At 41.4% G+C, this 14,119-nt stretch overlaps 1 protein-coding gene across 1 annotated transcript; it reads right to left on the reverse strand.

The window, feature by feature from the left end:
* Positions 1–1,882: 1,882 nt before the first annotated feature.
* On the reverse strand, positions 1,883–13,575 carry dsc2l (desmocollin 2 like). Its single transcript, XM_018748016.2, has 16 exons — positions 13,501–13,575; positions 10,808–10,898; positions 10,414–10,613; positions 10,182–10,286; positions 9,712–9,867; positions 9,451–9,595; positions 8,995–9,149; positions 8,653–8,787; positions 7,868–8,053; positions 7,258–7,505; positions 6,811–6,953; positions 6,017–6,232; positions 5,529–5,750; positions 5,208–5,317; positions 3,658–3,960; positions 1,883–3,333 (listed from the first exon to the last, which is right to left on the reverse strand). The coding sequence occupies exons 1-16, from the start codon at positions 13,546–13,548 to the stop codon at positions 3,136–3,138; spliced, it is 2,661 nt and encodes an 886-aa protein (XP_018603532.1). The 5' UTR covers positions 13,549–13,575; the 3' UTR covers positions 1,883–3,135.
* Between the last annotated feature and the right edge of the window lie 544 nt (positions 13,576–14,119).

Here is a 14,119-nt window from a genome sequence, read left to right on the forward strand (position 1 = left end):
CGTCTTAATCTGCGGACAGTACTTCAGTATGACAGTCCCGGTACAGCCGCGGGAGGCAGGTAACACAGTGTTACAGCTGTCCTCTTGCACTTGAAGAAACCAGGTTTGAATCCTGCTTTCAGCTCCAGCGGCCTTAGACAAGATACTTCACTACCACAAATTACATTGTCCAGCTGTATGAATTATTGGTAAATCACTGCACGTGGCCTTACTTTAGAAGTCACTGAAAAGAAAACATTAAGTGAAGTCAATAGGTGGTACAAGGTCTGTGGTTTCTTTTTGGACTCCAGGAGTGTCACAGTCGCAGTGTTACTTATATTCCACTAGGTGGCGCCAGCTTCCCAGCAGTTATTAGATTTGTTAAAATGCCTGCATTTCTGGAGTGGTGTGGGAGTAGCAGTGAAGGACCTGGTTGCCAGTTTAACTGCCTTTTTTGGGGAGTCAGACCCTTGAACAAGACACTCTTTGCAAAGAGTAAACTTTGAAGAGGCACTTAGCTGCCAGCCCATTCATTTTTACATTTAGTGACTTACAACATTGACTGGAACGGCTTGTCCCGAGCAGGGTCACGGCAAGCTAGAGCCTAACCTGGCAACACAGGGTATAAGGCTGGAGGGGACACACCCAGGAGGGAACTCCAGTCTGCAAGGCACCCTAAGCAGGACTCCAACCACAGACCCACCAGAGGGCAGACAGGCCAAACCCGCTGCGCCACCACACCTCCCCTTACAACATTGAGCTACTTATAATTATTTAGCAGTTGATATAGCTGGGTAACTTTAAACTGGTTCAATTTAGTGTAAGTAGCTTGCTCAAGGGTATTACAGCTGGAGGTGAGATTCAGACCTGCAACCTTTGTGTCTGATGGTAGCAGCTCTAACCAGTACACTGCCAGCTGTTCGTTGACTCAATTTTGTACCATGAATTACCCTCTCACGGCTGCAGCAGAAGCACAAGGGTGTAAAACGGGCACACGTTGAACAGACGTCACTTTAGACAAAAGAGCCAACATGTAATGACAGATAAAAACAATGGTGATTTGATATCAGAGGGGGGTGGACTGGGTCCTGCTCTCCGGTGGTTCTGGGGTTCAAGTCCCGCTTGGGGTGCCTTGCAACAGATTGGCGTCCTGTCCTGGGTGTGCCCCCTCCCCCCTCCAGCCTTACACGCTGTGTTGCTGGGTTAGGCTCCAGTGCCCCGCGACCCCGTATGGGACAAGCGCTCAGACAGTGTGCGTGTGTGTGCGTGTGTGTGAGAGAGAGATTTGATATCACCGGTTCATCACCAAATTATCCACCCCCACCCCCCCCCGCAAAGAAACAACAGCAATATGTGTTTGTTTATTCTTCTTGTTCATCTTAAAAACATCACAGAATAACATTACAGGAAAAGGACAAATGAAGACCTAAGGAATATTATTGTTCTGATTTTTAAGAAATGTATAAAAAAGTGTACATCTAAGTATAACTGTATTATTATAATAATAGTTACTAATGTATATTATATTTATGTAAGTATAATTCCTTCATTTTCAGTCCACTTAGCACAGACAATAAATTGTTGAAATCAAAGTGTAAAACACTTTTTAGCACTGCTCCTAGTTCCATTTGCTTTGGAATGGAAAAATGATTTGAGATTTCCCAGTAACCAATGCCTTTTTAATTTTTTTTTGGCATTTTTTGCATGGACTTTACCCACAGACACAAGAATGGGGGAAGTCCTCTGAAAAGGTAAGCAATTACCCTTCCTATCATTCCTTTCCTTGGCCTCAGAAGTCACACAGAGTGCACAATAGTTTAGGTATTCATTCCTGTTTTACAAAAAGCACCTTATCTTCTTTACATGAGGTCTACAGTAAAATACAAAGCTTACAATTCTCCCCGAAAGAACTCTCGCATTTATTTGAAAATGTTTACCATTAAGTAAACACTTCATGTTTGTTCCATCGAATCCCTACTTTAAAGAAAAAGAATTAACTGTATGTCTATAATTATCAAACTAAACTGCAATTCAGATGTACACTTACAACAGCATTACAGCCAAATTATGAGCCCACAGAGTGCAGAATAACTGTACTAATACCATACAGTAGCAAGAGAACAAGTCACCATTTACAACATCAGAAAATACTGCAAACTATACAGAACAAGACAAATCCTGGAGCTCCAGCACAGATGTATAAAAAGTGTCACTTTTACTTAGAACAAGAAAACAACTAAGATTTTATCTCATTTTAATTGCAAGGAGTAAAAAGTGTTCCTCTTGGAAACTGAGTATATATGTCAGTAATTTTATAGTGAGAAGGTAAAAAAAAAAATACATTAAGGCACAGAACTGAACACAAAGTCCAGGCCTTTTGTCCTTGGATGTTGTTTCCTGCTCAGCTTTCGCTGTTCTGCCACAGGAGGTTATTTGCATTTTGGCCTGTGATACATTCATTCACCAAAGCCACATTCAAAACACAACTAGCAGACCGTATATGGTAAACAAGTGAAAAAATATACATTCGCATTTAAAAAAAAAAAAAAAAAAAAAAAAAAAATCACTGAAATTCCATACCTTTCAAACACACACAGTTTTACAGTCTGAATATTTGTTCTTGCACAACACAGTTGAAAAGGCAGTGACCCAGGAAGGAATCTGAAGTCGATAAGATGTAAATCCAGCCAGACAAAAAACTACGAAGGGTCAGAATAATTCCCTGCAGTGCCCACAAGGTCTGAAGGTCTCTGCATAGTTCCAGCACAGCCAGCTGATTAAAGTCACTGCTTACATAATAAAACGTCACTTGGCCCTTTCAGGGAACTGGAAAGCGGCCCTAGTGCTAAATTATTTATTATCCAGGTGACATTACTTTGTACACAAACAATGACTTTAATCAACCAAGTGCTCAAGCTTGACGAAAACAGACAAAACCTGAAGCCCTCAGAGAGCATCGCTGTCTAAGAAGACGACGAGAAATTCAGCTAATGGATAGATGTCTCTTCAGCTCCGCCTACAAAGAGCATTACCGTCAAGCGGCCGAGGCACTGACGTGCACCTTCAGAAGCTGGTCATTCACAGTGAGGTATTGAGACCTCCAGCAATATCCTCATCATCCTCCTGGCCACCAGCCCACCCCACCGCTGCTGTTCCTCACTTCTCCATGCAGATCTCTGCGAGGGTCTTGAACTTGGGTCCAAGCGAGTCCAAGAAGCCAAGGCCCTCATCAGCGCCTAACTCACTGCAGCAGCCTACGGAGCCAGCGAGCGAACCCCGGCCCTCGTAGCCGTAGCGCAGGGGGATGTCATCCGCATAGCGGCCACTGTCCTCCGTCGCAAAGTACATCAGCTTCTGCAGTGGACAGACCAAATGTGTCAATGACTGGTGAGAAACAGGGAGGTTATACATAACTATAAGTAATTAATGGACTAATAGTGGAGTTGCTGAGGGTTAAAATGTCCTTTTGAAATAAAGGCTCATTCCCCATTTATTCACCAATCCATATTTCGAAAATTCATGGTAAAAGGTATTTTTATGTTACCTGAAACTGTGGTAATTACAATGTTGGCAGTATGTAGTGGAAAGCATTTTTGCACATTATTTTAGAAAACAGACCAGTGAATAATAGTATCGCTCCGTTAGAAGCTCTGACTGTTCGGCCGTGACAGGTTTTACCTTGTCCAAGTATAAGGCGTTGGTCATCCACGTGTGCAGAGTGGACCGACTGGCGAACTCAAGGAACTCCGCCTCTTCCTGGATGCTTCTGTAGTTCCCTGTGCTGTATCCTCCCAGCGTGCCGGTAACGACCATGTTACTGCTCGACTTTTGGTACATGTTGTTGGGAAACCCCGGTGGCACATTCATCGTGTTCATGTTCCCTGCTCCCATCTTACCCAAGTTGGATTCCTGCTTCTCGAATATAGATCCTTTCAAAGAGCCGTCCACCGCAGTCATGGGAAGGATTGGAATGCTGGAGTTCTGTAAGACAGTTGGTTTTCACATGTACCTTTAACACCTCTTTTCTTCTTATGTTGTTTTTTTTTTCCATTCATTTAGCTGATGCTCATCTTCAGTTACTCAGAATATTCAGCTAGCAACAATCGTTCACCCACTTATACATCTGAGTAATTTTTACTGGAGCAATTTAGTCTAAGCATCTTACTGAAGGGTGCTACACCAGTAGATAGGATTCAAACCAGCAACCTTCAGATCTGAAGGTGACAGTAAGGTTACATACAGGATTATCACAAATCAGAACACGATTCCCATTCATCTTTATTTGACTGTCATATGAAACTCAGTATTTTTTAATTACTATCAGTCCTACTGTAATGCAATAATTGGGTTCTTATAAACCAAAAAAAATATGCTCATTTGCATAACAGTACTTTCAAGTGGGGGGAAAAAAAGGGGATTGGGACAGAGCCCACAAAACAGTAATTATTACCCACAAAAAAATTAAGAGCACACCCAAAATTAAATTAGAAGACAGCGCAAAACCTACCAAAAACATAATCCATAGTAAATCAATGATAAAACACATGAAAATAATGAAAGAATACATAGCTCACATTAAGTAAATTGCATTCCATTCATCATCATGTTACATCCATATCGCAATATAGCAGAACTGACTGTAATTATTGGCTGTTTCAAGGTATGATATTCATATATAATAATCTTCTTTCTTATAATTCAGATATGTGGAACACATTTACATTTATTCACTTAGCAGACGTTTTACTCCAAAGCGACTTACAACGGATACTATGTAGTGTTACTAACAGACACACCTTATTCACCAAGGTGACTTACACGCACGCGTCAATGTTTTAAAAGACTGTTTAAAAGCACGATTACGACAGTACATCATAGTCCCATTAGGCTGTATAAAAGTTTCTAAATATGACCAGGACTAGAAAGATTATCCTAAATCACAATGCTACAGAACTATGTTGGGACCCTACTAATATTTGCTGTCACAGTTTTAATATAACCAGATTTCAAGAGACTAGAAATTTAATTAATAGGCAGATGAGCAGACAGAGTCGTCAGATATATTGCTTTGACAGGTTGGGACAAACTATAAATTAATGCCCTCATTTTCCCAGGATGGGTGGTGGACTGGGTGGTGAAGTCTTTTATGCGGGAGCCAAACGTGAATCATAATCAAACCACACCTGTTGCACAACGAGCCAAAGGGGTTGGGATTTTTGGGATCTTACCACTTCGTCGCCAGGCCCTTCGGTGTTCGACTTCAGCAACATGCCATCACCGGTGTCGTCCATGTGGATTTTGTCCTTCTTGGTAGTGCACACGAATGCAAAAAGCAAACCTGTGCAGAGTAAACCAATCAGTTTTTCCATTATGGGAACTGGGCTCATCCAGCCCCAAAGTATTACTTCAGAAAAAGAAGAATTACCTGTGAAATGACTGCAATTATTCACTACATTAGAACATGCCATGGGAAACATCTACTGATATATTCAATTTTTGTAGGCTTTAGTAAAGCCTCTCTTATGTTTTTTGCGGGGCCAAACACTCACAAAGCAGCAGCAGAAGCAGAGTAGACATCAAGATGGCCAGCACGCCCCCCACGCCAAGGGAAGTCGAGGTCCGCTTTGCTAAGCACGCTCCGTTGGAGCAGTGGCAGATCTGCACCGTCACCGTCTGTTCCTTCCCAAAGCCCTGCAGGTCCTTCACCATCACAGGTACGCTGTACACCCCTGTCGGGAGATCCTTGGCCGGCTTGAGCACCGCAGACGTGTCTGTTCAGGGGTGGAGGAAGGGCACAAAATAGATGGGAGCTTAATGCCGAAAGTACTGCCAAATACAGCAGAACCGCTGCTACGGTGATGAAACCGCGGTGTGAAATATCTCAGCACGACAAGAGCCAAATCCCGCTTATCCAAGTGCTTTTGCCAAAGGTGCAGATCCTTAATTAAACCACACGTTGCCATAAAATCCCGTCGTCAGCATTTGGCTCCAATAAACAGCTTCTCATTACAACTGACTGTAGAAAATGAGTAAGTACCTTTAATGTCCTCCAGCTTCCATTTCCCATCATGTCCCTTTCCAAGTTCATAGAAAAAGGGAGCGGAGAAAGGTGGATTATCCTGGTCGCTGGCTTCGATTCTCACGGACTCGAGACTCCCTTCACAAAGCACCAGCTCCTTCGATTTAATCTCTGGCATATTATCATTTATATCCTCAATCTGAATAATAACAGTCCCAGTGCCTGTTTTTTTACCTAAGAAAAAACATAAATTAAACACAAATGATTCATTCTCCAGTAACAAGTTAAAAAAAAAAAAAAACATGAACAAAATTTATATAATGAAACCACGTTGGATTTAAAGCACTTGTCTTCATTGTATACAAGTCCACATATTCATATCCTTTTTTGGTGGTTTTTTTTGTTTTTGTACTTGTGCAATTTTATTCCTGTGTCTTCTTCTTGTGTGAGCATAAATAAAACAATTTTAAAAATAATAAATACTTTTAATCAGTTCGTGTATAGTTTTCCCTCTCTGTATTATTCATTCAATTGCACACTCCAGGAGCCTATCCTGGGATTTACAGGGCACAAAGTGGGAAGGCTGTTCCACCACACAGCCCCGCACCGGAGGTAATTTAGTGTCACCGGTTCACCTGAACCGCATGTATTGGGACTCTGTGGGAAAACACAAACGCTCACAGTATAACCCTGTGAACATGTTGAGAGCGTGATCACTGCTGGGATTCCATTGCATAACTCTGTCACTGTGAGCTCCCATGAGAACCACTCTTAAATGTCCAGGAAGAGGGTGTTCATTAACAGGGACTTACTCTCGTCCACTGCTTCCACCGTTATATTATACATGCTGTTGTTGACAAAAGAGGATTCTCGGTCAATTGTGTTCGCAACCTTGAGCTGCCCGGTGCTTTCCACCACGTTGATCCACGAAGCAGGATCGGACCGCTTGTAATACCTGGCAAGTTCGAACAGAATGTGGCCTTACTCATGTTTTCCTTCATATAGTGTAGTCTGCATCATTACAGTAAAATAAATGCTCTATATTGTTTACTGAAACAAAATCATGTTTAAACGTGCTTGTCTAATCCATAAACAGCAAACCTACCAATATTACTCTAAAGTAACTCACACCCACTATTATTCTACAGATTTAAAAATTACCTAATTTTACTTCAACAACACAGATTCCTTGTTTCATAGGATGAAATGTTCACTTTAAATTTATTGTTACATCGGATTTCTTGAAGAATGCGCAGTACCTCATCCCATTGCTCTTCTTGGTCTCCGGATCTGTTGCCGTGTAGGTGCCGATGACGGTTCCGTTGGCCACGTTCTCCTTGACCAGTAGGTACAAGTTCCCTGGTCTGAATTCTGGCCCTTCGTCCACATCTTTCACGTTCAGGGTTACCGGTATAGAGGACCAGGAGGCCGTTGTGCCCTCCAGTTTCGCCACATTCTGAGCTGTCAACTGCAGTTCCACACTCTTTGTTTCTTCATAATCCAACGGCTGAGGTTAAAAGGAGGGAAAAGTGAAAAGAAGTCTATATTTATTACAGACTGACAGTACAGACTCTGTAAATGTGAAATTTCAGTAGTAATTCAATTATTAGAACCAAGTCAGTTAACTACAGACAAATTATTTACAGATTACAAATTTACAAAAGTCTTAAAAGTGGTAAATAAGCAAATCTATAATTACATACATAAGCACAAATGTATAAATACAGCAATGATATTATACAGCTTAGTTGTTTGAAAATAATGAAGTACGTAATACGTTTATAACAAACTAACAATAAGTCATTTTGTACACAAATATATGTAATTTTATTCTATAGATGCAAACAGTAACCAATAGCTCCCCATTACCTTTACAACATAAAGTAGTCCCTCGTTGGTTTTGGGATCTACATCAATGCGGAAATTGCCGGTCTCATTCCCTTTTGTAATCACAAAGCGAGTTCTCCAGTTATCTGTGTTCACCAAGTCCTTGTCTTCCACAGGAATACGCAGAATTAAGACATTTGCTTTGTTTTCCTCTACTTCTGCAGTATACTGTAAAACAGATAAATGAAACCAGATCGCTAAAATAAGAACAGCCAATAGAAAAGTTATTTCCTTTATTGGATTTGTTTTCCTGCAAAACTACTTCTCATTTGCCCCTTGAGTATTACATTCATTCATTTAGCTGACACTTTTCTCCAAAGCAATTTACAAATATTTACCCATTTGTACAGAAGGGAAATTTTCCTAGAGCAACTTTAAGTTAAGTACTTTGATGAAGGGTACTACAGCTAGAGGTAGGTTTTAAACCTGTGACCTTGGGGTCCGAAGGTAGCACCTGTAACCACTACGCTACCAGCTACCACCTAATTTTATGTGTGTGTACACACACTAAGGTGGTAGCTGGTAGCGTTGTGGTTACAGCTATAGACACACAACCTAATTTTCTATAATAAATATAATACACACACAAACACACACACTACCTCATTTTCTATAATAAATGTCATAAATATTTTTTTTTTATTTTTATAAATAAAAACAAGGAATCCACCAAGACTCAAAATCAAAACCAGAAAAGGTTTACAGCATTTTTTTCCAAATAAAAAAATCATTTCAATTATTTAATAAGAATTTTAAAAAAATCATACCGATGGCTGTTTAAAAGTAGGCGGATTGTCATTTATGTCCCCCAGTGTTATCGTAGCTGTGCCAGTTTGGGACAGGCCACTGGGATGACCTTCCATGTCTCTAATTTCCACAGGAACTAAATATTTGTCTTGCCGCTGCAACAAAGAGCACATGATCTGAACCCAGTCCAGACATTTGCCCCATCATCTCACAATAAGAAAAAGCATAATGAGGAGTCCAGGATGTTTCTACATCAAATTATTTCAATTATTTTAAATAACAGCTTTAATATCTAAGTGATTAACAGGGAAAACAACAAGAGATCATTACTAAGGAAAACTACAGCTTAAAAAGATAATTACCTCTCTGTCCAGAGTAGTTGTTCGAGCGGTAATGGACCCATTTTTCTCATTAATCAAGAAGAGCTCAGTTCCACTACCGAGCCTGTATTTGATTTTTGCATGGGGAGTACTGGGATCATCTTTATCGGTAGCCCTGACTACTCCTACAAGAGTGCCTGTATTTAAATAAAAAATATGACAATGTGATTAAAACAGTTAAAAATTATTAAATAACACATTTTCCCTTAGCTGCAAACTTGAGAAACACGCTTATTATGCCATAACGTTCCGCAGTGTAAATAGTAGCAGAAATCCAAGATAAATGTGTGTTGTAATTTGAATATTCAGCAGTACACAATAAAGGTATAAAAACTCAAATTTTTTATGTCAATATAAACATTTGAAACTTTCAAAAGGTTTGTTTGTAACACCACCCCCTCCACATACACGCCTCATTTTTAACCCAGTTGTTTTCACCTGTATTGCAGTGCTCCATCACAGTGTATTGCATCAAACCGGAGAACTCGGGAGCATTATCGTTCTCATCTTCCACGATAACCGTGACTGGTAGCGACAGGTCAGTCGGCTTATTGCTATACCTGTTGTACACGTTCGCCACAAACTGAAGTGTAGACAGACACAGAAACAGAAACACACACAATCTGCTTTAAGTACAGACGGAGTGGATAATACCACACCAATATTTACGGCATTTGTAGAAGTAGAGCTCGCCCTCACAGTTATATTGTTGAATTCCTCTCGGTCCAAAGTCTTGTGAACTCGAAGCATTCCTGTGTACTCGTCTATGGAGAACACATCATAAGGCCTTTCCCTCACCCCAGGGCCACTGATAGTGTAGCGTACTGAGTAATTCTGAGAGGAGTCTGATGCAATCTGTTTGAAAAGAGAGAGGTACTGAGATTTCATATGGGCAAGTCCAAAGTGAACATTGCAACAGCTGCTGCTCATCATCAGGGCTCTAATACTTTAAAAAGACTGAATTTCAGAACAGCAGCTTTTCTGTCATTTGGCAATCCACAAGTCATTCCTTATCAACATGTCATTTGTCAAAATATAAAGTTACCGTATAAAGGCTAGCTTAAAACTTAAATTTAATTGACCACTTGCGCACAATTTAGGAAGAGGTAATAATATACATATATATTATATATAATACAACATTTTAAAATTGTTTTCAAGTCACTTACCACTTCAATGTCCTTGGGAAAAGGGGGCTTCTGATTTTCTTTTATGGAGAAGGGAGGGGGACTCCACCGTCTTTTATATCGTTTTAGAACTTTGTTGCTAGGAACCTTTAAAAGTAAGAAACATTCCCACAAAACACAATTAGAAAAAAGATTGAGCATAGTTACTGTTCTGTCACTGAAAACAACACTGCCTTTTTAAAAATATCTAGATACAATAATACTGGCTATTTACCACTTTCACTCTGCGGGTTAGGGTAACCTCAACTTCACTTGTCTCGCCATCTTCCTTCTGAACCAATATCAAGAATCTCCTCCCATCTCCAGGCACCACGGTAAAACAGGTTGTGATCACGGTCCCGTCCGTCTGCACAGCAAAATCCGGATCGCTGCTGGTCACCTTCAAGCCCTCAGTGCCACACTGGTCCAGATTAACTGAAAAATGCCCAAAACATGAACAGGTAATTACACATATGACAATTTTTACACTGTACTGTAAAACTCTAACTGTACACAAAGTATACAATTAGTTCATACATACCACAAATCCCACAGGGACTAATTTACCATTCATATTAGTGAGCATCGAGAATAAGAAATAAATATTAACCAGTATTAAACTATTTTACCTCTTGAGACAGTATACCCAGCTGGAAGTTCTCCAGGTACTTCACTTTGTAAGGAAGGTGGAAGGCAACATTCAACAGGGAGAGATAACACCTTTAAAAGAATGAGACTGGATGTTAGCCAGCTTTCCAAATATAGCAAGTCTTTTATACTCTTCTATCTGTGACTCATGAAAAAACAAAATAATTTTCTTTTGTTGAATTTTTCTACATATTTTTTTCAACAAATATATTCTGAAGACCTCTATACGTACTAGGAGTGTAATAACTTTTCAAGTACTGGGAGGATCAAAAATATTATTAACACTAAACTGCGTTATACAGTCCATAAAAATTGTAAGAAGAAATAATGTCTAATGTGTAAATGTGGACACCCCCATTATGGATGTGATATATTCAGAAAATAAGCATGAAAAACACACACACATTTTCAGAACCGCTTGTCCCATACGGGGTCACGGGGAACCGGAGCCTGACCCGGTAACACAGGGCGTAAGGCCGGAGGGGGAGGGGACACACCCAGGACGGGACGCCAGTCCGTCGCAAGGCACCCCAAGCGGGACTCGAACCCCAGACCCACCGAAGAGCAGGACCGTGGTTCAACCCACTGCACCACCGCACCCCCTTGTAGCATGAAAAACAAATCTTAAAATTTCAGTCGTAAAACTGCTGGTTTGTTATAAAACACACACACACACACACACACACACATTGTCTGAATCCGCTTGTCCCAAGCAGGGTCGCGGTAAGCCAGAGCCTAACCCGGTAACACAGGGCATAGGGGACACACCCAGGACAGGACGCCAGTCCATCATAAGGCACCCCAGGCGGGACTCAAACCCCAGGTCCACCAGAGACCAGGCACAGGCCAAACCTGCTGCGCCACCCCACCACCACCCTCCCCTTTTGTTATAAAATACACATGACTATATATTTAAAATGACAGTTACATATTTTTTTTTTTTTTTTTATTTTTTATTGGGATGACACTTTTCTGTAATAGAAGACTTACAGCACTAAGACAAATAGAATCATCTCCCCATTTTTTAACTGCAGCCACACACATACACACACTTTCAGAACCACTTGTCCCATACAGGGTCGCGGGGAACCGGAGCCTACCCGGCAACTCAGGGCGTAAGGCCGGAGGGGGAGGGGACACACCCAGGATGGGATGCCAGTCCGCCGCAAGGCACCCCAAGTGGGACGCGAACCCCAGACCCACCAGAGAGCAGGACCCGGTCCAACCCACCGCACCACCGTGTCCCCCTAACTACAGCCATTTAGGTGAAATATCTGGGCAAAGGGTGTTACAGCAAGGGCAGGGACTCGAACCTATGTCCTTAGAGTCAAACACCACAGCTAAAACTGCTTTACACGCATGTATTAGGCCTGAAACAGTCATAAAAACTGGTAATGTAAAAAACATTTCCAGCATTGGTAAATAAATAATTTTTGAACAACCCCGCACCCCAATACCTGACTAGTTCATGCAACCTAAGTTCGAAACATATACATAAAAACTAGCAGTTGCACATGTCATTTTAAATATTGTAACGGCACTGAGGAGAGCTGATATAGCTCCCTGTTAACAGTTGCTAGTAGTGCTTATTTCTGTACATAGTTTGGTGTTCTGTTTTGATTGGTTGTTTTATTATTTATGCACAGTTTGTCCCGAAGGGAATTCTGGGAAGTTCTGGGGGTGGCCCACAAACCGTTATGCACAGAAAGGGGATGAGAGTGGCTTAGGGTGACTCCAGCATATTTAAGCATCGTTTGTATCATATAATATAAGATATGTACACTTATTTATACTTATTAACATTTATGTTCCTGATGATTCTGCTCTTTGTATTAGTAAAATAATGTTTGGGTGAGTGAGTTTAGCTGTATCATGTTTATGTTGAGAAATGTTTCCATGATGAAATTTTGGATGTTATTTTCTGATTTGTGACGTAAGTAGTGGGGAGTTTTAACTTATATTCTTACGATATCAAAGTACGGCGAAAGAATGATCCTGTTACCCTGATTTCGGAGCCTGTTCTAGCCCCGGGGAGATACAAGTATATTGTACCGTATCTCCCTTAATGTACTTCAGTAAACCAGTTTTCTGTCATTTTTCTCTCCCCTTCTCACACACACACACACACACACACACACACAGATAGCATACGCGGCGATGTGACGGAACCGAACGGCGCTTCCGGGTACAGAAAAAAGTCCCCGTTCTACGGCTCCGAGAGAAAAAAAAAAAACGGAGATTCGCTTCTTCAAGCTTTCACACACACACACACACACCCCAAACAAAGAACACACTGGAGACAATTAGGAGCTTTAAAAAAAAAAAAAAGTCCTATTGATTTTGTGTCAAAAGAACAAGTGCCGGAAAGGGCGCTGACGAGGGAAACCGCACGAATCACCCCGGGACAGGGAGGACATGCCATGGGCGCGACCGCAAATTAAAGATCTAAAAGCGAATTTGTCAAAGTATTCTCTTCCTACGGTTATAAACTCGTTTTCACCGATAGTCCTCCGCTCCGGTCTGATAAAGTTCGTCATCATACTTTTTTTGCCGCCCAACTGAGTTTTACGCAAAGCGTTTACTAATTGTTTAAATATCAAGGAATTTATTTACTGAAATATATAATTACATTAGTGAGAACAATAAATAAGGGAAAAAAATCCATGTTACTTGCCGTAAAGAATACACTGTAGAGGAAGAAGAAGGTGGCGGTCTGGGCCATTTTCCGTCCGTCCTGGATTAAGCACACAGAGTGTCCTCGCTTCGCGGAGCTCAGCAGCGTGACACGCCCGACATGGTGAACTCCTCAAAGATATATCGGGTGGAGCTGCAGGGTGGCGACTCTTTTCCCACCACGTTACTTCTCGATAAAATCACCTCCTTTTTTCCTCGGTATGTTCACAGGTAAGTGCACGTACCTGCGCGGCGACCACGTGACCGGCCCCTACCCGCCCAGCGCCCTCCGCCTCCACCCGATTTCGATGTCTGCGTCAGTCAGTCAGTGTCCGTCCGTCCGTTCCGTCACCGTCACCAGCACCAGCACCAGCGACGTCGGGCTCTGTACCCGCTACGGCCTTCCGCTCCATCATGTCCTTTCAAAGTTTTTGGGTTAGTTTTAGAGTTTTGAGGTCCCACGTTTTCTTAATGCGGTTATTTATCATTTTTGGTTTTGCCCTCTGATGATTTCTCCTTTGTCGTTTGAAAAGGAGATCATGTCACATGTGTTTATAGTACAGCCAGATGATGATTGAAGAATAGATAGTTTCTGTCGGATGCCACGGTTTGAAAAGCCT

This window comes from Scleropages formosus, chromosome 19 (assembly GCF_900964775.1).
Source record: "Scleropages formosus chromosome 19, fSclFor1.1, whole genome shotgun sequence".
Classification (NCBI taxonomy): Eukaryota; Metazoa; Chordata; class Actinopteri; order Osteoglossiformes; family Osteoglossidae; genus Scleropages; species Scleropages formosus.